The sequence below is a fragment of the Leucoraja erinacea genome, chromosome 6, assembly GCF_028641065.1.
Source record: "Leucoraja erinacea ecotype New England chromosome 6, Leri_hhj_1, whole genome shotgun sequence".
NCBI lineage: Eukaryota > Metazoa > Chordata > Chondrichthyes > Rajiformes > Rajidae > Leucoraja > Leucoraja erinaceus.
Genome location: NC_073382.1, coordinates 47,021,623 through 47,046,197, shown reverse-complemented (window position 1 = coordinate 47,046,197; position 24,575 = coordinate 47,021,623). Strand labels below are relative to the sequence as shown.

Genomic DNA, 24,575 nt, shown 5'->3' with positions numbered 1-24,575 from the left:
CCTCACTCAAGCAATGGAGGAAGCCCAGGACAGAAAGGTCAGTATGAGAATGGGAAAGGGAGTAGAAATGTTTGGCAACTGGGAGATACCGTAGGTCTCGGCAGACCGAGTGCAAATGTCCAGAGAAGCAGTCGCCCAGTCTATAATTGGTGTTGCCAATGTACTTGAGCCCACATCGAGATCAGCGGATGCGGTAGATGAGATTAGAGGAGGTATATGTGAACCTCTGCCTCACCTGAAAGGACTGTCGGGGTTCCTGGATGGAGTCAAGGGAGGAGGTACAAGGACAGATAGAATTTCAATTATAATGAGTTGTCTGGGAACATTGGAAGAGGGGAATTTCATCACGTAATAAAGGGTAAAGACTATCACACAGCTAATAAAAGCACATTTTGGCAGCGGAGATAGGTTTTGGTGCCCAGCAATGGAAAGTGTGTGGTAGCCGTCCATTACATGGCTTGCTTTCTCAAATGTTTATAATGGAAATTATCTGATGATACATGAAAACATTTGAAACTTTGCTAGAAAGTTTAATTGGCTTCTGTAAAAAAAAAAATGTTATTTGTCCCTATTATGTAGGACAGTGCTAATGTACGGGGTGATCGCTGGTCGACGCAGAGGCCCTGTTCCTGCATTGTATCTCTAAAGACTAAAGAAGAAAAAAAAGAGTAGGAAGTTGGGGAAAACATATATATTTAACTTCAAACATCAGTTTAGCAATGAGATTTGGAGACAAGTCAGAATGTTGTGGATGCAAGTACACCATAATGATTTAGATAGTACTTCTAATCTGCACTTAAATCAAGATAAGTATAGTACTATACTACAATGGAAATGCTGCATTTAAAGATACTTTAAATTTGATATTAAAAGTCGTATTCTTAGTCTTATTCAGATCAACTTAAAATATCTACATTTAGATTTACGAGAATGTTGCCAGGACTTGGAGGGGGGGAGGGGGGCTAAGTTGTAGGAAGAGGTTGGGCAGATTAGGACTTTATACCTTGGAGCATAGGAGGATAAGGGATGATCTTAGAGAGATGCATAAAATCATGAGGAGAATAAATAGGATGACTGCACACTCTTTTATCCAGGGTAGGGAAATCAAATACCAGAGGACATAAGTTTAATGTGAGAGGGGCATGATTGAGTATGATTCTGAGGGACAACTTTTTGACTCAGGTGGTGTGGATATATGGAACAAGCTGACAGAGGAGGTAGTTGAGGCGGTTACTATAAAACTATATGAAAGACACTTGGACAGGTACATGGATAGCTAAGGTTTAGAGAGTGACATGCCAAGTGGGAGACCAGCTTAGATGGGGCATTTTGGTCAGCATGGGCAAGTTGGGCCAAAGCGTCTGTTTCCATGCTTTATGACCATCTATTGCATTATTTGAAACAAAAAAAATGGGAGTATCATAGTATCCTGTTAATTATTTTCTCTCTCAAGCAACAAAACAATAATTAATTGATGGGTCGTTTTTATAATTTTCTCTTTCTTGGATCCTGCAATAATCAAAGTGGCTTTAGTATTTCCCCATAACAGCTCACTCTTAGAGTCATAGCGATATACAACATGGAAACAGGCCTCTTCAGCCCAACTTGCCCTTGCTGACCAACATGTCCCATCTGCACTAGTCCCATCTGCCTGCATTTGGCCCATATTCCTGTAAACCTATCCTATCCATGTACCCGTCCAAATGAAATTAGATTTCTTCTAAATTAATCAAATGGTTTTCAATCACTTTGACCTCAACTGAGAAAGTAGTTCATAAGTCATCAGAACAGAACCAGACCATTCAGGCCATCAAATCCATTCTGCAGTTTGGTCATGGCTGATCTATTTTTCCTTCTCAACACCATTCTCCTGCCTTCACCGCTTAACCTTTGACACCCTTACTAATCAAGAATCTATTAATTTCTGCATTAAAAATACTCAAAGACTTGGCCTCCATAGATGTCGGTGGCAATGAATTCCACAGATTTACTACCCTCTGGTTAAAGAAATTCCCCCTCATCTCCATTCTAAAGGTACGTCCTTTTATTCTGTGGCTGTGTCATATGGTACTAGATTCTGCCACTACTGGAAACATCCTCTTCACCTCCACACAATCTAGGCTTCACTATTCAGTAGGTTTCAATAAGATTCCCCTTATCCTTCTGAACTCCAGCGAGTACAGGCCCAAAGCTGTCAATTGTTACGATAACCCAATCATCCCCAGGATCATTCTTGTAAACCTCCTCTGGACCATCTCCAATGCCAGCACATCCCTCCTCAGATATGGGGCACAAAACTATTTACAATATTCCAAAAGTAGTCTGACCAGCACCTTATCAAGCCTCAGCATAACATCCTAGCTCTTATATTCTAGTCCCCTCAAAATAAATGGTAACATTGCATTTTCAATGCAATTGAATATCAGGACACTTATTTTAAAAATGTACAGCCATAAGCAAACTGCTGTAGTGCTTTAAAAGACAGCTGTGACTTTAACAACTTGATAAAATATCTGATATATTTCTAATCTATTCCACTAGCACCTCGTTTACACTGTTTAAATTCCACATTTGAATCTAGTGTTAGAGTTAACAACATGGACAAAATCAAAAATTGTGAGTTCTTAAAATGTGCTGATAACTAAAAATGAAATGTCAGGAAACAAGGAAATAAATCAAGAAATTGAAATATTAAGCTGTGGAGTGAAATCCTCAGGATGTGTCTTGAATCATGAACAACAAATCAACTGTTCTATCAAATAACACAAGCTGTTGGTAAAATCACTGATCAGATCATATTCAAATATAGTTTTTGTCAGCAACATGTAAATAATGTCAGCAACATGCCAAACCATTCCATTTAGCTACTTTGGATGGAAAGAAATGAGAGCTGTTTTCAAAACAATATTCTATCTACAAAATGAATTTATTGCATATACAATTTACACTATAAAAATCTAAAGTGCTGACACTAACTTGGACCAAAAATTTTAAATATAATTTTTGACAATTTCCACAAATTATACTGCAACTTAAAAGAGTGAAACGACAGACATGATTTCCCCCCCGCTGCAAAATGCAAAAAAATATAAATCACAAATAGTTTCCAATTAAAGAGATATGTAAGAAACGGCAGATGCTGTAATCCTGAGCATAACACAGTGTGCTTGAGGAATTCAGTGGAGCAGGGTGCATCTGGGGTGGGGATTTAAATTCCAATTAAATCTTTCTTAAACTCAATTAACAATTAGGACATTGAGAAGGAGCTTGACAGGGTGGTTCCTTGATTAGGAAGGAACTAGAGATGGTAGTTTACACCAAAGATAGACACAAAAGGCTGGAGTAGCTGAGCGGGTCAGGCAGCATCTCTGGAGAAAAGGAGATGTAGATGACGTTTCGGGTCAAGCCCCTTCTTCAGACTGAGAGTCAGGGGAGAGGGAAAAAGGTACAAGGAACAAATGAATGGAAGGTATGAAAAGGACAAATCAGAGCTGACACTGATGACCAAGGAAAGGTTGAACCCACAATGGTCAATTGGTGGCTGTGGACGAGGTGATAACGAAAGGATACAATCAGTGAAACCAGCAGGATAACCCAGTGGGAGAGGGGCGGAGAGAGAATGCAAGGGTTACTTGAAATTAGAGATATCAGTAAACATACGGCTGGGTTGTAAACTGCCCAAGCGGAATAGACAATACTGCTGGTAGTTAGACTGCACGTTGCTGATCCTGGACATTTCTGAACGTGGTTAGGCTTCGTTGAGAATAAATGTACCGTAGCCGAGTGCCCAACACGAGGGTTGGGGCCAAGGAAAGGTTCCGTCACACTCCCAACTCCCTGTCCACTACACCTGCCTCTCCCCTTCCCCAGGCCAGTGCCTGCATCCAGGGAGAGTCTGGGTGCTGATCAGCCCGGGCTCCTGGAAACTAGGCCTCCCTGCAACTTGAGGAGCTGTTCCCAGCTCATTCCCTCCCCCCTCGGCCTGGCGTGTCAGGCCCGGGAGAGGAGCCGGGAGAGGAGCCGGGGGTGAAGCCGGGCCCGCCTCGACCCCAAGGCGAAGCCTCTGTTGCTACTGCTGCACACTGAGGAGCGAGCTCCCTCCCTCCCCCCACGGGAACCGCAACCTACCATGGTACAAATGGAAGCGAGTTTGCCGACTGTCATTAGTATTTCCATCCGTCCGGCGCCATGTTTCATCCGCTCAGCGCCGATTGAGAGGGCGGGGCTATGTGAGTGACGCTGCGGCCACGGGGTCCTAGCGCCGGTCTCACAAACACCGTCCCATGCACAGTGGACACGCACCCCTCAACTCATATCTTGCAAATGCATTCAGAAAAATAAGTCAAATCACAGAGAGCAAGTGGCAATTGCAATTTTAATGATAACCTGTAAGCAGAAAAGACAGGCGAAGGAATGTTTTATAATCAGAAAAATTATTTATTCAGAATAACATATATGCACAAAACAAAAGTTTAGTTTAGAACAAGGTAGTTGAGGCAGAGTAGACTTGATGGGCCTAATGGCCTGATTCTGCTTCTATAACTTATGAATTTATGAGACCAAGAATTTCAGTCCTAGAATATGACTCCAAATGTTTACTCCAGAACTTACTGGAGAGTCTTAGTCATCTTTAGCTGCCTCATCAGTGGCATTACTAGTTTAGATTTAGTTTAGAGATACAGCATGGAAACAAGTCCTTCGACCCAGCGTCCGCGCCAACCAGCAATCACCTTGTACACTAGTACTATCCTACACTCTAGGGACAATTTACAGAAGCCAATTAACCTACGTCTTTGCAATATGGGTGGAAGCCGGAGCACCCAGAGAAAACACTAGTTCTATCCTACACAATAAGCTGGAAAGGGTACAGAGAAGATTTACAAGGATGTTGCCAGAGCTAGAGAGTCTGAGTTATAGAGAGAGATTGAGTAGGCTGAGATTCTATTCCTTGGAATGCAGGAGGATGAGGGGTAATCTTATTGAGGTGTATAAAATCATGAGATGAATAGATCGGCTTGATACACAGTCTCTTGCCCAGAGTAGGTGAATCGAGGACCAGAGGACATAGGTTTAAGGTGAACGGAAAAAGATTTAATAGGATTCTGAGGGGTATAATTTTCACCCAAAGGGTGGTGGATGTATAGAACAAGCTGCCAGTGGAGGTAAACGAGGCAGGGACTTTCCTAACATTTAAGAAACAGACACGTACAAGGATAGTGGGTTGGCGGCGCGACCGACGTCGCAGTGGCCTCTGCAGTCCATCTGTCTTTTTTTATTTTATTTGTCCTGTTGAGTGTAGTTTGTGGTGGGTATTTGACTGTGTATGTGTGGGGGGCGGGGGGGGGGTGGGCGGGGGAAACTTTTAGATCTCTTCCCTGTACGGGGACCCGACCTTTTCCCTGTCGGGTCTCCGTTGCCGTTGGGGCCTAGCACCGTGGAGAGGCCTCCAACCGGAACGACAGCTCAAGTCACGGAGCCGGCGGAGCTGCGGACCTACCATCGTGGAGATGGCCGGCTTCGGAGCGGGGAGAGCTGCGGTGGTGCGCTGCTGCGTCCCGACTCCGGTGGATGGTGACACCGGGAGCTTGCGGGTCCCTGGTGGGAGACCGCTTTGCAGGGCAACGGCGACTTCTCCCGCTCGAATTGCGGTGTTGAGAGTGACCTGGAGCAGGGCCTTACATCGCCCGGCGCGGCTTTAAGTGGCCGTGGGACTTGCTAGCGCCCGCCGGGGGCTTTGACTTTGACTTCGGGAGAGGAATGGAGAGCAGGGGAGAGACAAGGCTTTGCCTTCCATCACAGTGAGGAGGAGATTCACTGTGATGGATGTTTGTGTAAATTGTGTTGGTGTGTGTCTTGGTTCTTTTCTTGTATGACTGCAGAAACCAAATTTCGTTTGAACTTCATGTGAGGTTCAAATGACAAATAAACGGTATTGTATTGTATTGTATTGTATTGTGTAGGACAGGTTTGGAGGGATGTGGACCAAACACAGGTGGGACAAGTGTAGCTGGAACATGTTGGCCGAATGGCCGGTGTGGCCAAGTTGGGCCTAGGGACCTATTTGCCACACTGTACAATATCACTCTATGATACTAGGGACAATTTACAGAAGCCTATTAAACTAAAAACCCACATGTCCTTGGAATGTGGGTGGAAACCAGAGCACCCATAGAAAACCCATGTGATCACCAGGAGAACGTACAGACAGCACCCATAGTCAGGATCAAACCCAGGTCATTGGTGCTGTAAGGCAACAACTCTACCTCTGCGCCACTGACAATGGGTGATCAAAACATATTGTTGAATGGATGGAGGTTCTAATGTCAGCTGAGAAATTTGTATCATGGTTTGGGTACTGTGAACAATAACCTCATTCTCAAAGAGTGCGCTTGTCACTAAGAGTCTCAGGTACCCATCCTGCTGGCTCCCACTTTACTTCCACACCTGCTGACAGGCAAGGAGAAAAACAAGATGGAAATAATGATGGGTTTGATGTTACTGATGGTATGGTTCCCTTCATTCACATGCTCTCAGAAAAGTGAAAAGAACTGATGCCAATGAAAATGATCCTGACTACGACACTGTCTTTATGGAGTTTGTATTTTCTCCCTCTGATCGCGTGGGTTTTCTCATGGTGCTCCAGTTTCCTGCCATATTCCAAAGGGTTTATAGATTAATTAACTTCTATAAATTGTCCATAGTGTATAGGATAGAACGAGTGTACGGGTGATCGATGGTTGGCATGGACTCTGTGAGCCGAAGGAACTGTTTCCACACTGTATCTTTAAGCTTAAACTAAGCTAAACAGAATTATGAGTCAGATATTTCCTGGAGATTTAGGCCATGTTGCATTTTTTCCAAGTATTTTCCAGGCCATCTGCTAACCTCTTCCCATGACCGAACAAGGGATCTGTTTGCAGGGATTGATGTCGGGCATGGACAATGTGGCCTGCCCATCAGTTGACTGATGACGTTATTGCTTTAGTGCCTGGGATGTTGGCCTGAGAGAGGCCACTGAATCTGTGATGGAAGATGCTGTGTAGAAACCTGTGGAGGAACTGGTCTGTAGATGAGTCCCAACGCAAAACATTCCCTATCCACATTGTTCATAGATGCTGCCTGACCCGCTGAGTTACTCCAGCACTTGGTGTTTACCTTAAGATTGCAGCATCTGTTGTTGTGTCCTAACCAAGATGTAATGCAACCTGACAGTATGCTTTCTATGGTGCATTTACAGACGTTTGTAAAAGTCATTGGAGTCATGCTGAATTTCATCAGTGTCCTAAGGAAGTAGAGGATTTGGTGTGCCTTGTTGGCTGTTGCACCAATGTGGTTGGTCTACAACAGATTGTTGGTAATATTAACACAAGGAAACCTGAAACTCTGAACCATTTCCAATCACTTGCAATGCAACTACCAAACATGAGCAAAATCCAAATGCTATCTGTGTACTTTATTTCAGGATGAGCTTCATTCTGGAGTGAAAGTTGAAAATTTCCAATTAGTTCTTTAGCTCAGTTCCACTTCAGTAGCATGTTTAAGTACAAAGAGTCAGCGGGTCAGACAACATCTCTGGAGAGCATGGGAGGTGACGTTTTTGGTCAGGACGGGACTGTTCTTTAGACTATAAATATCTGGCTCACCTTGTGAAATAAATCCATTTCATAAGTTTTTGTAGATCTATTGATGATTTGCAGTGTTCTATTCTTTTATACGTTCTGGTAGTAATTAAGCTTGATTGTACTTTAGTTTATAATACAGCGCGGAAACAGGCCCATAGTTTAGTTTAGGAATATTGTATTGTATTGTATTGTATATCTTTATTGTCATTTCCTGAGTATTCACATACCCAGAGGAAACAAAAAAACGTTGCTCAACCAGTGTCCATTCAGTGTGCATTAAAAAATAAATAGAAATAAAAATACATATATCATGAACAAATTAACACTCTACTAAACATACGCGCATACACACACTCCTCCGACACACACTCTTCATACACACCACTCACTCCAAAAACCCATGAAAACACCGAACTTTCACTGGGAGAGGTCGCTGCAAACTCCGGTTGCGCCGCCATCTTGCCCCCCACAAGATATAGCGTGGAAACAGGCACATCAGCTCACCGAGTCAGCGCAAGCCAGCAACCGAGAAATCTGTACGTGTTTGGAGTGTGGGAGGGAACCGAAGCACCCGGGGAAAACCCACGCAATCACAGGGAGAACGTACAAACTCCTTACAGAAGGCACCCCTAGTCAGGATTGAACCCGGGCCCTTGGTGCTGAGAAGCAGCAACTCTAACACTGTGCCACCGTGCTGCCCCAAATGTAATTTTTTATATGTAAATGATTTCTCCTATATGAGGAGTGAAAGGAACATTCTTTGTGATCTGTGGAGGTTTATATCATATCAAAAGGTATCTGCATTTCTGGGCATGTTGTATCAAGAATGATATAATGGATGGAGAATTTAGCAAAACTGTCATTCAGCTGTGAACACTAGTCATCAGTGTTAGGAAAATGAACAGGCTGCCATACTTAAAAGTGTACGACTTGAAGGTGACAAATGTTCAAAGTATATGTCACATTTATATCTGACATGATGAAATAGGGAACCTCCAAATGAATGTATTTTCAGAAGATAAATTGTTCACAATCAAACCTGCTCGTTAACCTTTTGGTGTACATGTTTAAAGCACAATACCGCAGAAAATTAATCTACATCTTACATTTTGCTTCATGCTGGCATGCAAGGTTTCAATTTTAATAAAGAAAATCGTATGAGTTGCAAGCCCAGCTGCGAATTTCCAATTGGCCATTTTTCCCAAGACAAATTTCACTCCGTGGGAGTGAACTCCGGTGGACAGAGACGGCAACAGCAGCGGATGCTGAACAAGGGACGGTAGGAAGAACTGTTAGGAAATAATAATAATAATAATAATAATGTTTATTTATATAACACTTTTCAACAAAACCAATATTTGAACCAAAGTGCTTTACAGAGATTGATTAAATTAATTGAACAGATCAAATGTCAATAAATCCATACAAAACAAAAAAGAGAAAAAGAAAAAAGACACAGAACAGTACATTATAGAAATCAACATGAAACGTCCCCCCACAGCAGAATTCACTGTGAGGGAAGGCACTAAAAATATCCAGTTCTCCCCCTCATAGTCCACCCGAGGTCAGGGCCTATATCTGGCCTCCTCAGCCAACCCGGTGTTTTCAGGCCCTCTTGCCGCGAAGCTGGATCATCGGCGTCTGGTGAACATCCTTCAGCGGCTTGGACTGAAGCGGCTGCTTCCTCCCCGAAGACTGCAATGACCAAAGTTCACAGGCCGCGCCGGCCGGACCTCTGACTCTGGCGATCTCGGATCCCAGGTGCTGTAAATCCAGTGTCGCCCGCCCGCGGCTGGATGCTCTGTAGCCGCAGCTCAACGATGTCGCAGTCGGCGGTCACAGTGCCCCGGAGCTTACCGCAAGGCGACCCGGTAAGGCATCGCCCGCTCCATGTTGGTGTTCCAGCATCTGCACCGCCGGCGAAGCTGTAGTCCCGGCAGGAAACGCCGCTCCAGCGCTGTTCCAGCTCCGATGGTAGGCCGCACAGAGAGGACGAAGATGCGGTTCGGAGAAAAACCGCATCTCCGACCAGGTAGGACTGGGGTTAAAATAGTTTCCCCCTTCCCCTCCCCCCACCCACCACATAAAAGAAGACCTCCAAGAAACATTTTTTACGGACAGGACTAAAAATAAAAATAAAAAAGGGTGAAAGGACGGACTGCAGGAGGAGCAGCCATACACAACGGCGCATCACCCCCGCAGTCCGCCATCTTATAACCAAACACAAGTAGAATATTAAAAATCATAAACTTGGTGGGTAGTGATATAACCATATAACAATTACAGCACGGAAACAGGCCATCTCGGCCCTACTAGTCCGTGCCGAACACTTACTCTCACCTAGTCCCATCTACCTGCATTCAGACCATAACCCTCCATTCCTTTCCCGTCCATATACCGATCCAATTTATTTTTAAATGATAAAAACAAACCTGCCTTCACCACTTCCTGTGGAAGCTCATTCCACACAGCTACCACTTTCTGAGTAAAGAAGTTCCCCCTCATGTTGCCTCTAAACTTTTGTCCCTTAATTCTCAAATCATGCCCTCTTGTTTGAATCTTCCCTACTCTCAATAGAAAAAGCTTATCCATGTCAACTATGTCTATCCCTCTCATAATTTTAAAGACCTCTATCAAGTCCCCCCTTAACCTTCTGCGCTCCAAAGAATAAAGACCTATCTTGTTCAACCTTTCTCTGTACCTTAGGTGCTGAAACCCAGGCAACATTCTAGTAAATCTCCTCTGTACTCTCTTGTATTTTGTTGACAACTTTCCTATCATTTGGCGACCAGAATTGTACACCATACTCCAGAATTGGCCTCACCAATGCCTTGTACAATTTTAACATTACATCCCAACTTCTATACTCAATGATGTGGTGTGCTGGATTGATAAAGGCCAGCACATCAAAAGCTTTCTTTACCACCCTATCTACATGAGATTCCACCTTCAGGGAACTATGCACAGTTATTCCTAGATCCCTCTGTTCTACTGCATTCCTCAATACGCTACAATTTACCATGTATGTCCTATTTTGATTTGTCCTGCCAAGATCACACCTCACACTTATCAGCATTAAACTCTATCTGCAAATCTTTCAGCCCACTCTTCCAAATGGCCTAAATCTCTCTGTAGATTTTGAAAATCTACTTCATTATCCACAACACCACCTATCTTAATATCATCTGCATACTTACTAATCCAATTTACCACACCATCATCCAGATCATTGATGTATATGACAAACAACAGTGGACCCTACACGGATCCCTCAGACTAGTCACCAGTCTCCCACCTGACAAACAGTTATCCACCATTACTCTCTGGCATTTCCCATTCAGCCACTGTTGAATCCATCTTGCTACTCCACTATGAATACCCAACAATTGAACCTTCTTAACCTTGTCAAAGGCCTTACTGAAGTCCATATAGACAACATCTTCCGCTTTACCCTCATCAATTTCCTTAGTAACCTCTTCAAAAAATTCAAGAAGATTAGTCAAACATGACCTTCCAGGCACAAATCCATGTTGACTGCTCCGATCAGACCCTGTTTATCCAGATGCTTATATATATTATCTCTGTATCCTTTCTATTAATTAGCCCACCACTGACGTCAAACTAACAGGTCTATAATTGCTAGGTTTACTCTTAGACCCCTTTTTAAACAATGGAACAACATGTGCAGTACGCCAATCCTCCGGCACCATTCCCGTTTCTAATGACATTTGATATATTTCTGTCATAGCCCTTGCTATTTCTACACTAACTTCCCTCAATGTCCTAGGGAATATCCTATGTCCAAAATATATATTTGCATCAACACAAAACAGCATATTTTCATATGGTAATTTAAATGAGTATGGTAAGAGCTATTACGATTCACACTTTCATTTGAATTTCAACATGATGTCTATATTTAGTTTGGCTTTACTCAAGATCAAAATGAACTTTTGTCCTTACCTACCGTGCCTTCAAGGTCGTTTGTGGGAGGTGCCCCCTGAGGCATGAAGGTTGAAAATGGCTGGGCAAGAAGGACGAAGAACCGGGTGGAGGAGACGGCTGCAACAGGCCTCTATGGCTAGCTGCAGTTGGGACTGTGAGATCGCGACAAAACCTGGTGACTATTGCATATAGACTCAGGCCTGTTTCTTTGCATTATGTGCTAAATGAGGATTGTACTTGTGTCACTGATCTGTATGCAAAAAAGGAATCGCATTGTAACTGAAGGGTAACTTTTTTTTACACAAAAGGTCATGCGTGTAAGGAACAAACTGCTGCAGTAGGAAGTTGAGGCAGGTACCATCACAACGTTTGAGAAACATTTAGACAGGCACATAGATAGGATAGGTTTAGAGGGATATGGGCCAAACAGGCAGGTGCGAATAGTGTAGGTAGGCATATTGGTCGGCATGGGCAAGTTGGGCCAAAATGCCTGTCTCCATGCTGTAATAATAATGGAATCACTGAACCATTGATTCTCATCATTGTTGAATTCTTGCACTCTCTAGAAGAAACTGACTGTTCTGATTGAGCTTGCAGTGAAGTTGCTCTTTTTTCACCTTTTCAAGCGCTAGATGCAGATTATGTCCAAAATATATATTTGCATCAACACAAAACAGCATATTTTCATATGGTAATTTAAATGAGTATGGTAAGAGCTATTAAGATTCACACTTTCATTTGCATTTCAACATGATTTCTATATTTAGTTCGTTTTTACTCAAAATCAAAATGAACTTTTGTCTTTCACAGATCTCTGTCCTTCCTGAGCTCTCCTGAGAACATCTGTGTTGCAGGTGTTATCACCTCAGTCACAGGTGGATCTATGGGTCCAAGTCCACAGCCCCCTGAAAATAGCAACACCAGAAGACAGAGTGGTAAAGAAGGCATATAGTATGCTTGCCTTCATCACTCGTGGCAATGAGTACATGAGTCAGGAAGTCACTTGTTTATCAGGTGGCACAGTAGCACAGCTGGTAGAGCTGCTGTCTCACAGCATTCGAGACCTGGGTTCAATTCTGACTTAAATTGCTGACTGTGTGGAGTTTGAATGTTCTTCCTGTGAACACGTGGGTTTCTCTGGGTCTTCCGGTTTCTTCCCACAGACCAAAGACCTGCTGGTTTGTAGGTTAATTGGCCTTTGTAAATTGTCCCTAGAGTAGGGAATGGATGAGAAAGTGGGATAACATAGCACTAGTGTGAATGGGTGATCGATGTTGAATGATACGGAATGTTTCCATGTTGTATCTTTTAATTAATCAATCAATCATGTCGTGTTGCTGCTTTATGGAACTTTGATTGGGCTGTGTTTGGAGTATGGTGTGTAGTTCTGGTCGCCCATTACAGGAAGGATGTGGAGACTTTGGAAAAGGAGAGGGTTTAGCAGGATGCTGCCTGCATCATGGAGTTTAAGCTTTCAGGAGAGTTTGAACAAACTTTAATTGTTTTCTCTGGAGCATCAGAAACTGCAGTGAGACTTAATAGAAGTTTACAAAATTATGAGAAGCATAGAGAGGGTAGACATCAGAATGTTTTACCCAGAGTTGAAATGTCATGTACTAGAGGGGATAAATTTAAGGTGAGAGGGGCAAGTTTAAAGGAGATGTGCAAGGCAAGCTTTCTTATATAGAGAGAGACAGGTGCCTGTTATGTGCTGCCAGGGGTGGTGCTGGAAGAAGATATGATAGTAGGGTTTAAAAGACTTTCAGATAAGCACATGAATATGCAGGGTATGGAGAGACTTGGAGAAGTGCATGCATTAGTTGAAGTAGGTCTTAACTCCCTTTCTAACTCCACGGACGCTGCCTACCCTATTGATATTTCCAGCATTTTTTGTTTTTCATTCTAGCTGCTGTTAACGTACACTTATTTGTACCCTTAAGGCTCCTGGGATGCGCCGCAGATGGCTCCCGGGATGTACCATGGAGACGGAACCTGCCCAGGAGACCCGATGGTCGGCCAAAGGAAGATCAGTCGGGCCTAGGCCTTTCAGGGGAACCACTGAGCGCCCCCCCCCCCCGCAACCCCCGTGGTGACAAGAAAGATGCAGTGGGATGCTGCTTGCAGGATGTGAGCTTGGAAGCCGCCAAGCTCAGCCCCGAAGACTGGAGAGCCGAAAAGGAGATAATCGCTGGTGATGACGGATGCAAGGAGTGGGCCAGTAGGAGAGGGTCCAGGCATTGCCTCAAGTACCTTCAATTAGGGTTGCCAACTTTCTCACTCCAATAAGGGACAAATTCCCAACGGCAATTCGTTGACCAACTCGGCTATGGCTGGGTGAACGATTGGCCTGGGTGCTGATTGCACACAAAGCCCAGCCGGCGGGCCAGCTGAGGAGTTTTGGCCCAGGCCGTGCGACATTGTGTGCAAATTCCGGCACCTCATTCAACTCATGAACCGATGATCGGCCATGAGAAGGAGGGATGGTGGTGTCGGTGGTAAGTGAAGGTCGGACAGCTGGCCGGGCTGCTGACCGACGGGGCCACGGGTGAGGCATTGCTGCTGCACTCCATGGGCTGCACTACGTCGGGTCGGGTGAGGTGGGGCCAGACATGGCGCTAAGACCAGACAGTCCCCTTGACCCGAGTAGTAGCAGTCAAATACAAAGATCAAGATAGTCCACTTTGTGAAAAAGCCGAGGGAGGGAGGGAGGGAGGGAGGGAGGGAGGAAGGAAAAGGTTGCTCAACAAATAATTAGAGATCACAAGAAGAAACTGGAGAAATATATGTGTGGGTGTTATATATTTATGTGTATATATATATATATATTTATGTGTGTGTATATATATATATATATATATATATATATATATATATATATATATATATATATATATATATATATATATATATACACACACATATATACATATATTAGAATTAGAATTACCTTTATTGTCTGAACAAAATTTCGTGCCTACAGTCATACAATAATAAACAACAATAAACACAAATTAACATCCACCCTCTGGGGGGGGGGGGGGGTAGTTAGTGTGTGATGCTGCATGCCGCCTCCCCCCCCCACAACCGCACGTTGGGGGAACAGACCGAACGGGTCTGCACTTGGTATATACATATATATATACACATACACACACACACACACACACACACACACACACACACACACACACATATATATAATGAATATATATATGTTTATATATACAAGAAACTAGAGAAATATATATGTGTGTTATATAATTGTATACATCTATATCACATTTATATATGTGTATATCACACATGTATGTATACAATGAATATATGTATGTTTATATATATTATATACTAGACTGTTGAACCCGTTGGGTCCCAGCTTCACACGGGAGGGCTGGTCCCCCAACGCAATATTCCACCTCTCCACCAATTCCAATATACACACATGCACACACACTCACACATACACATACCCTCCACCTCACCCACACATACACTCACACATATACTCACTCATACACACACTCACTCATACACACTCATACACTCACACATGCACACACTCACACACACACCTACTCACACACAGACTCACACACACACAGACTCACACACACACAGACTCACACACACACATACACTCACACGCACTCACACACACACGCACTCACACACACACGCACTCACACACACACATGCACACACACACACACATACACACAACCTCCACCTCACACGCACATACACTCACACACATATACTCACACGTACAGTCACACATACACACTCACTCACAGATTCACATACACAGACTCACATACAATCACAAACACATACACTCACGCACACACACAAACACATAAACTCACAAATACACTCACACACACACAAACACATACACTCACAATCATACACTCACACACATACACTCACACACACACACACTTACTGACTCACACACCATATATATGACAGTAAACTTTCTTGAATCTACTCACACGGCTGAGAGTGGCCTCTCCACTGTGGGGGTTCCACAGTCAGCTGCACTTCCGCAATCAGCGTGACCTCCGTATTTACCAGAAATTACGTAATCAGCGCGACCTCTGCACTCACTGGAAATTACGCAATCAGCACGACCTCTGCACTCACGGGAAATTACGCAATCAGCACGACCTGTCCACTAAGCGGAAGTCACAAAATGAGCGGGACTTTTGGACTAAACACAGTCAGACCTAATAAAGCATTTATTCCTTTCAAACACAGTCAGACCTAATAAAGCATTAATTCCTTCCAAACACAGTCAGATTTAATAAAGCATTTATTCCTTCCAAACGCAGTCGGACCTAATAAAGCATTTATTCCTTCCAAACACAGACCTAATAAAGCATTGCCGTTTCAAGCACAGGCAGGGTAGCAGGCCAAACAACTCATGGCATTGTCATTAAGGGCTAACAAATCATTTATTGCAAGTACATTGCAGACTCACAGTTCGTTGATTTACAGCTTAGAATGACAGTCGTGGCCTCTCCCTCGCGATCTTGCAGAGTGACTGACTCACGTCCAGGCATCTGGGGTTTATAGTAAAAACATAGAAACATAGAAAGTAGGTGCGAGAGCAGACCACCAGGTCCATCGAGCCCGCACCGCCATTCGCTCATGGCTGAACACTAAACAGACACACTTACCCACAAACAGTAGACACAAGACACAGAACACAAGACACTACCCTCCCCTTTATACCGCTATCACCCCTCTCCACCCCAAGAACCTCGTGATCTCCTGGGGGAGGCAAAAAACCGGATAAAAACCCAGGTCCAATTCGGGAAAAAAATCCGGGAAATTCCTCTCCGACCCCAATCTAGGCGATCGACACTTGTCCAGGAGATCACTCAGGTCTTACTATACTAACCATACCTAGGTCCATATCCCTGCCCTCTCCCCGTAGCCCCTTATCCCCTTGGCAGCTAAAAAACCATCTATTTTAGTCTTAAATATATTTAAAGTTTCTGCTTCCACTGCTCCCTGGGGCAGTGAATTCCATAAATTAACCACCCTCTGGGTGAAGAAGTTCTTCCTCATCTCAGTTTTAAAAGAGCCCCCCCTTATTCTGCAACTATGTCCCCTAGTTCTAGTTTCCCCGATCATTGGGAACATCCTCGGGGCATCCACCCGATCAAGGCCCCTCACGATCTTATATGTTTCAATGAGATCGCCTCTCATTCTTCTAAACTCCAAAGAGTAGAGTTCCAGCCTACTTAACCTTTCCTCAACTGTGCCCCCACCAGGAAAGAGTGTTACCTTCATTGCGGTGATTGACAAGCGAGAGGACCAATCAACTGATCTCAAGGTTTTTTAAAACACAACTTTTTTATTTTTCATTGATGGGAAAAATCCTCGGGGCTGGGTCAGCAGAGGAGGACTGCTGTGAGTAAGATGGCCAAAAATCATAGCGATATAGGGTAGCTATAATTAATCTAAAATCAATATATAGCGCACACAGGAAGTGATCAAGATGAGGCTTTTAATTATATAAGGTACACAAAAATGCTGGAGAAACTCAGCGGGTGCAGCAGCATCTAAGGAGCGAAGGAAATAGGCGATGTTTCGGGCCGAAACCCTTCTTCAGACTGATGGGGGGTGGGGGGAGAAGGAAGGAAAAAGGGAGGAGGAGGAGCCTGAGGGCAGTGGGACGGGAGGAGACAGCTTGAGGGTTAAGGAAGGGGAGGAGACAGCAAGGGCTAACAAAACTGGGAGAATTCAACGTTCATGCCATCCGGACGCAAACAACCCAGGCGGAATATGAGGTGCTGTTCCTCCAATTTCCGGTGTTGCTCACTCTGGCAATATATATTAGACTAAGTGGGACTCATTGGGTCCCAATCACAAGTGAGGCCTGGTCCCCCAACGCAACCCATTCCCCAACGACATAATCCACCACTCACCCATTCCTAGCATTTTACATAGATACATGGAAAATAGGTGCAGGAGTAGGTCATTCGGCCCTTTGAGCCATGGCTGATCCACATTCAGTACCCCATTCCTGCCTTCTCCCCATATCCCTTGATTCCACTAGCCCTAAGAGCTCTATCTAACTCTCTTTTGAATGCATCCAATGAGTCGGCCTCCACTGCGTTCTGAGGCAGATAATTCCACAAATTCACAACGCTCTGGGTGAAAAGGCTTTTCCTCATCTCAGTTCTAAATGGCCTACCCTTATTCTTAAACTGTGGCCCTTGGTTCTGGACTCCTCCAACATCAGGAACACGTTTCCTGCATCTACCATGTCCAATCCCTTAATAATTTTATGTTTCTATGTTCCCTTCTCATCCTTCTAAATTCCAGTGATACAAGCCCAGTTGTTCCATTCTTTCATCATATGACATTTCCGCCATCCCGGGAATTAACCTCGTGAACCTACATTGCACTCCCTCAATAGCAAGAATGTCCATCCTCCAATTAGGAGACCAAAACTGCACACAATATTCCAGGGTGGTCTCACCAGGGCCCTTTACAACTGCAGAAGGACCTCTTTGCTCCGATATTCAAATCCTATCATTATGAAGGCCAACATGCCATTAGTTTTCTTCACTAGCCTGCTGTTTCTTGCATGCTTACTTTCAGTAACTGATGTACAAGTACACCCAGAGCTCGTTGTACTTCCCCTTTTCCTAATCTGACACCATACAGAAGAAGGATCTCGACCCAAAACGTCACCCATTCCTTTGCTCCAGAGATGCTGCCTGACCCGCTGAGTTACTCCAGCATTTTATGTCTACATGCCATTCAGATGATAATCTGCCTCTTGTTCTTGCCACTAAAGTGGATAACCTCACATTTATCCACATTATACTGCATCTGCCATGCATCTTCCCACTCGCCCAACCTATCCAAGTCACCCTGCATCCTCATAGCATCCTCTTCACAGTTCACACTGCCATCCAGCTTTGTGTCATCTGCAAATTTGCTAATGTTACTTTTAATTCCTTCATCCAAATTATTAATATATATTGTGAATAGTTGCGGTCCCAGCACCGAGCCTTGAGGCACCCCACTAGTCACTACCTGCCATTCTGAAAGGGAACCGTTAATTCCTACTCTTTGTTTCCAGTCTGCCAACCAATTTTCTATCCATGTCAATACCCTACCCCCAATACAATGTGCTCTGATTTTACCCACTAATCTCCTGTGTGCAACCTTACCAAAGGCTTTCTGAAAGTCCAGGTACACTACATCCTCTGGCTCTCCCTTATCCATGTTGCTGTCTACCTGAACTTAGTTGTTAGGGATAACATTCATTTATTTTCATTAATTTTTGAATGACAAATAATTTCAATTCAATTCAAAATGTACAGGTCTATTACCAAGAATATCTTGGAACATTTCACATTGTTTGTCAATGCTCTGCATAATCTACTCTTCTGCCTCACTTTCCCAAAGTCTACTTAAATTTAGAGCCTTGTTTTCTGACTCATCCTTCTCCCTCTTAACTAGTATATCGAATACCATTCAACGATGACTGCTAGCCAAGCGTTACTGCACCTTTAACTAATTGAGTAACTCAGACTAATTATCCATTATTTTTGTTAGCTGAAGGACATATCGTTCCAGAAAAATTGAACACATTCTAACTAGGGCAAAACCAATGATTTATACAAGTTTTCTATTAGCTCCATTATTTCCCATTTGAAAATGTAGCATATCATTTGCTTTTGAAGGTTTGTATATCTGAACCCTGATTTTTTAAATGTGCACATTTTATGCATCTCCTTTCTCCAAAATACCTCCCAAAATACATCATCGAGTTTTTGAGAGTGGGGAGAGCGGGGAGAGACACGGAGGCAGAGGGAGAGGGGCACGGAGGCAGAGGGAGAGGGGCACGGAGGCAGAGAGAGAGAGGCACGGAGGCAGAGAGAGGGGCACGGAGGCAGAGAGAGGGGCACGGAGGCAGAGAGAGAAAGGCACGGAGGCAGAGAGAGAGGGGCATGGAGGTAGAGAGAGAGGGGCACGGAGGCAGAGAGAGGGGCACGGAGGCAGAGAGAGGGGCACAGAGGCAGAGAGAGGGGCACAGAGGCAGAGAGAGGGGCACAGAGGCAGAGAGAGGGGCACAGAGGCAGAGAGAGGGGCACAGAGGCAGAGAGAGGGGCACAGAGGCAGAGAGAGGGGCACAGAGGCAGAGAGAGAGGGGCACGGAGGCAGAGAGAGAGAGGGGCACGGAGGCAGAGAGAGAGAGGCACGGAGGCAGAGAGAGAGAGGCACGGAGGCAGAGAGAGGGTCACGGAGGCAGAGAGAGAAAGGCACGGAGGCAGAGAGAGAGGCACGGAGGCAGAGAGAGAGAGGCACGGAGGCTGAGAGAGAGAGGCACGGAGGCTGAGAGAGGGGCACAGAGGCAGAGAGAAGGGCACAGAGGCAGAGAGAAGGGCACAGAGGCAGAGAGAGAGAGGCACGGAGGCAGAGAGAGAGAGGCACGGAGGCAGAGAGAGGGAGACGGAGGCAGAGAGAGAGAGGCACGGAGGCAGAGAGAGAGAGGCACGGAGGCAGAGAGAGGGGCACAGAGGCAGAGAGAAGGGCACGGAGGCAGAGAGAGGGGCACGGAGGCAGAGAGAGAAAGGCACGGAGGCAGAGAGAGAAAGGCACGGAGGCAGAGAGAGAAAGGCACGGAGGCAGAGAGAGAGAGGCACGGAGGCAGAGAGAGGGTCAGGGAGGCAGAGAGAGAAAGGCACGGAGGCAGAGAGAGAGAGGCACGCGGCGGAGAGAGAGAGAGACAGGCACGGAGGCAGAGAGAGAGAGGCACGGAGGCAGAGAGAGAGAGAGAGAGACGCAGAGAGAGAGAGAGAGACGGAGGGAGACAGAGAGAGGCGCACAGAGGGAGAGAGAGGGGCACAGAGGCAGAGAGAAGGGCACAGAGGCAGAGAGAGAGAGGCAGGGAGGGAGAGAGAGAGAGGCACGGAGGCAGAGAGAGGGTCACGGAGGCAGAGAGAGAAAGGCACGGAAGCAGAGAGAGAGGGGCACGGAGGCAGAGAGAGAGACGGAGGCAGGGAGGCAAATAAAATAATGTGTAATAATAAAATAACATGAGTTTGCCTCAGCCCGTGCTCGCATGACCCTGAGTTTAAGAAATTCTCCCTTGAATTTTATTTAAAGGAATGTGGTGTAAAAATACAATTACATTTACTGAGGAATGTGGATCGATGCATTGATGACACATTATATAACTACTGTTAACTACTGGCTGTTAACAGGTGCTAACAGTGGCAGTTAACAAATCATTTTCGTCTGAGTTGAATGAAGTGAGAAACGGCTCGAATCTTTTTGCAGTATTCATTAAAGCCGAGCTGGAAATTGAAACCTAGGGGAATGCCGTACCCCTGCGTAACCACCCATTTCCATCACTGATCCAAATGCATATATCTTATCCCTCCTAATCCTCTCCAGTAATTTGCCTACCACAAATAGAGCATTGATGCTCTATAGTTAAGCACAATGTTCTATAGTTCTCAGGCTTTTCCTTGCAGCCCTTTAATTAGTTTGTTTATTACCACCTGTGCTGAGGTACTGTGAAAAGCTTTTAATTGCATGCTAACAGGTCAGCAGAAAGACATGATTACAAGTGTGCCAGCCACAGTGTACAGATACATGATAAAGGGAATAACGTTTAGTGCAAGATAAAGTCCAGTAAAGTCCAATGAAAGATAGTCTGAGAATCTCCAGTGAGATAGACAGTAGTTGAGGACCATTCTCTAGGTGTTGATAGGATGGTTCAGTTGGCTCATAACAGCCGTGAAGAAATTGTCCCTGAATCTGGAGTTGTGCGTTTTCACACTTCTGTATCGTTTGTCTGAAGGGAGAGGGGAAAGAGGCAGTGACCGGGGTGAGACTCATCCTTGATTATGTTGGTGGCCATTCCGAGGCAGCGTGAAGTGTAAATGGAATCAATAGAAGGGCGGTTGGTTTGTGTCATGAACTGGGCTGCATCCATAATTTTCTGCAATTTGCTGTGGTCTTGGATGGAGCTGTTCCCAAACCATTCTCAGCCAAGGCTCTGGTAATTTCTTCATTAGCTTCCCACGGTGTCCTCAGATATATCTGATAAATTGACGGGCCCTTGTGCATGTCCATCATCAGGTTCTGCTCCAGAATTTTCTCCATGAAACACTGAAGCTGGAACCAAGTGGTTAGACACAATCAAAAGTGAAAATGGCAGAGAGTGAATCTTCCTTATTAGGATGTATTCAACATTTTCCTCTATGCATTAATGTAGCTGTCATTTGTTCTGACTCGTGAAACACTACAGATGTTGACAACAAAGCAGAACACCCTTGAGTTGCTTTCTTTCTACTATGGATTTCCTGAAAAAATGGCAAGATTGAAAGGAGCTAGAAAATTAAGCTATTGTATGACAGGAGTGTTGTTATGTAGAAACAAAGAACTGCAGATGAAAGGGCCTCAACCTGAAACATTACCTATCCATGTTCTACAGAGATGTTGCATGACCTGCTGACCAGCAATTTGTGTCCATACCGTTGTCGTTATGTCTATTTGGAGACCCCGACATTACAGCGAAAAACAATTCCACCAAAGCCATGTCTTAATTTGATAAATCTAACAAATCAATTGATCAGTCTAAAGAAGGATCCCAACCGGAAACATTGTCTGTCCAATCCTTTCACAAATGGTGCTTGACTCACTGGTTTCCTCTAGCACTTTGTGCTTTGCTCAAGATTCCAGCATTTGCAGTATCTTGCGTCTTAATTAACAAACCTCTGGGATTTCCTCCCACGCTCTCCCTGTGTCTCTTTTCTCCTTTAAGATATACTGTAAAGTGACCTTTTTGAAATATTTTGATCATATTTTCATGTATGCCCTGCTCTGAATTTTTGTTTTATAGCATTGCTGTGAAGAGCCTTAGGCTCTTAGGCTCTTCAGAAAACAGAAAATGCTGCAAATAGTCATTGCAGGTCAGGCAGCAACTGCGAAGGGAGAAACAACAATTAAAATTTGAGTAAAACACAAAGTGCTGGAGTAACAAAACGGGTCAGGCAGCAACTGTGGAGTGAATGGAGAGGTGACGTTTAAGGTCAATACTGTTCGTCAGATTGATTTAGTTACTCCAGCACATTGTGTTTACCTCAAAGTGTTAAAACACTAAAACACAAAGTCTGGAGTAACTCTACTAAGTAACACGAGCACTTTGGGATCTACTCAAGATTCCAACATCTGCAGTTCCTCAATTAAAATTTGTTCACCTTACTTCACAATGCCTCGGGATATTTTTCTACACCACAGGTGACGTATAAATTGAGGTTTCTGCTAGTGAGCAGCTGCAAGAACATATTGTACTCAGTTGGGATTTCTCTCCCCTATTGTTGAATTCTGATCTTAAGAATAAATATAGTCATTTGGTGAGATAAATTTCAATTTGACTATTAAACTCTTTTGTTAATTGACTCTATTAAACTTTCATAATTGTAACCAGAACATATTGGGTAAGGGCAGCTGGGGGCCTCGCTTATAAATGCACCTTAGTTTCTTTTCACCTAGATAAAGTAGTTCAGCTAAATGTTAGCTCAGATTGATTAAAAAACAATATCACTTATACTAACTAAATCGTGTCGAAATTGAATATGTGTGAACTCATCGTCAAGGGAACTCCTGGAATAATTCTAAGAGGAATACAAAAGGAAGACAACTCACATTTGAACAAAGTCACCATGGAGCCAACCCACTCGCCTCGAGTCACGTGACGTCCGACTTACTGAGTTCAATACATAATTTGGCTATTTTGATTATCAATAACATTTTTATATGAAGTGTTGGCGCGATGGTTAGGTGCAGACGTGTGTGCATGAGGGATTTGTAGGCATGATTTTGGTGTGGAGGCGCGGCTCGGGCAGCCCTGCCGTTGCTATGTAAGGGGCGCGAGGCCCCCAGCCGCCCTTTCCGCCGAGCGGCGCCATCTTGCAGGTAGCGGGTTGTTGGAGCGGCGCTGGGCCGCGGCCACGGATACCGGCTCCATACCGCCGGCAGCGGCCTCCGGGCACTCGCGGGGGTTGGGGGCAGTGGGTGGCGGCGGGATGGTGCCGGCGGTGGAGCTTTAGGGGGGCGATGGATGGGTTTAGCGAGCAACTGTGGCCCCGACATGTGGCGGGGGGCCTGGCCTCAGGCTGACGGGGACAATCCGCACCGCAGCCCGAGTCCCCGTCCACACGGGCCCGGCCGGCGCTTGCACACACCCCGCGGTCCGCTCCGTGGAGCTTTAGTCGGGCCGCATCTGGAGTATTGCGTGCAGTTCTGGTCGCTCCCATTAAAGGAATAACGTGGTGGCTGAGGAGGGGGCGCAGAGATGGTTTACCAGAAAAAAACAGCATCTGTAGTTCCTTTTTATTGCTGTTTACCAGGATGTTGTCTATATTAGAAGGGTTCAGTTAAGGAGAGGTTGGATAGATTTGGATTGTTTTCTCTGGAAGGTTGAGGAGAGACTTGTTAGAAATGAGAGGCATAGATATCGTAGACAGAACCTTTTTCCAAGGGTGGAAGTGCCCAACACTAAAGTGCATAGTTTTAAGGTGAGAGGGGAAAGTTTAAAGCAGATATGCAGGGCAAGTTTTTTTTTTAATAGAGGGTGGGGGTCTGGAATGCATTGCCAGGGGTGGTGGTTTAATGCAGATACAATAGTGGCATTTAAGATGGTTTTAGATAGGTACATAGAAGCAAAGATCCTATAGTGAAGTAAGATAGGCCACTCCTTCTAAATGCAATGGGCTGACATTTCAGTAACCCGACCCGACTCGCAGTATAATCAATGTTGCGGGGGAACAGTTTGTGTTAATAAATGATAATTCTGAAAATTAGAAGATTTTTACCAAATAACTTCTTTTTACGAGGATATTTCCGTAACCGGCTTCCGTCTCCGCACTAGTTATCTTTGGTGCGGAAATGGGGCCGAAAATTACCCATGAATCTGCCCATGACCGTACTACATCTTTTTCGTCAAGTGATCTATCCTGCTTGCTA

General features: G+C 44.7%; 2 protein-coding genes and 1 long non-coding RNA gene across 3 annotated transcripts in view; 1 reads left to right on the top strand and 2 right to left on the bottom strand.

Moving 5' to 3' along the window:
• usp12a (ubiquitin specific peptidase 12a) overlaps positions 1-4,265 on the bottom strand; it is a 40,918-nt gene extending 36,653 nt beyond the window's left edge. Inside the window, exon 1 of the mRNA XM_055636908.1 lies at positions 4,129-4,265. Within this exon, the coding sequence (XP_055492883.1) occupies positions 4,129-4,197 (69 nt within the window). The 5' untranslated portion in view covers positions 4,198-4,265. The remainder of the gene's footprint in view (positions 1-4,128) is intronic.
• The window catches only part of rpl21 (ribosomal protein L21), a 183,879-nt gene that overhangs the window by 153,747 nt on the left and 5,557 nt on the right, over positions 1-24,575 (top strand). Inside the window, exon 2 of the mRNA XM_055636911.1 lies at positions 23,499-23,525. The gene's annotated coding sequence lies outside the window, so the exon portion shown is untranslated. The remainder of the gene's footprint in view (positions 1-23,498; positions 23,526-24,575) is intronic.
• Positions 21,056-23,490, bottom strand: LOC129698070 (uncharacterized). The gene is made up of 2 exons (XR_008723612.1): positions 23,256-23,490; positions 21,056-21,722 (listed from the first exon to the last, which is right to left on the bottom strand). It is a non-coding gene; the product is annotated as an uncharacterized LOC129698070 (long non-coding RNA).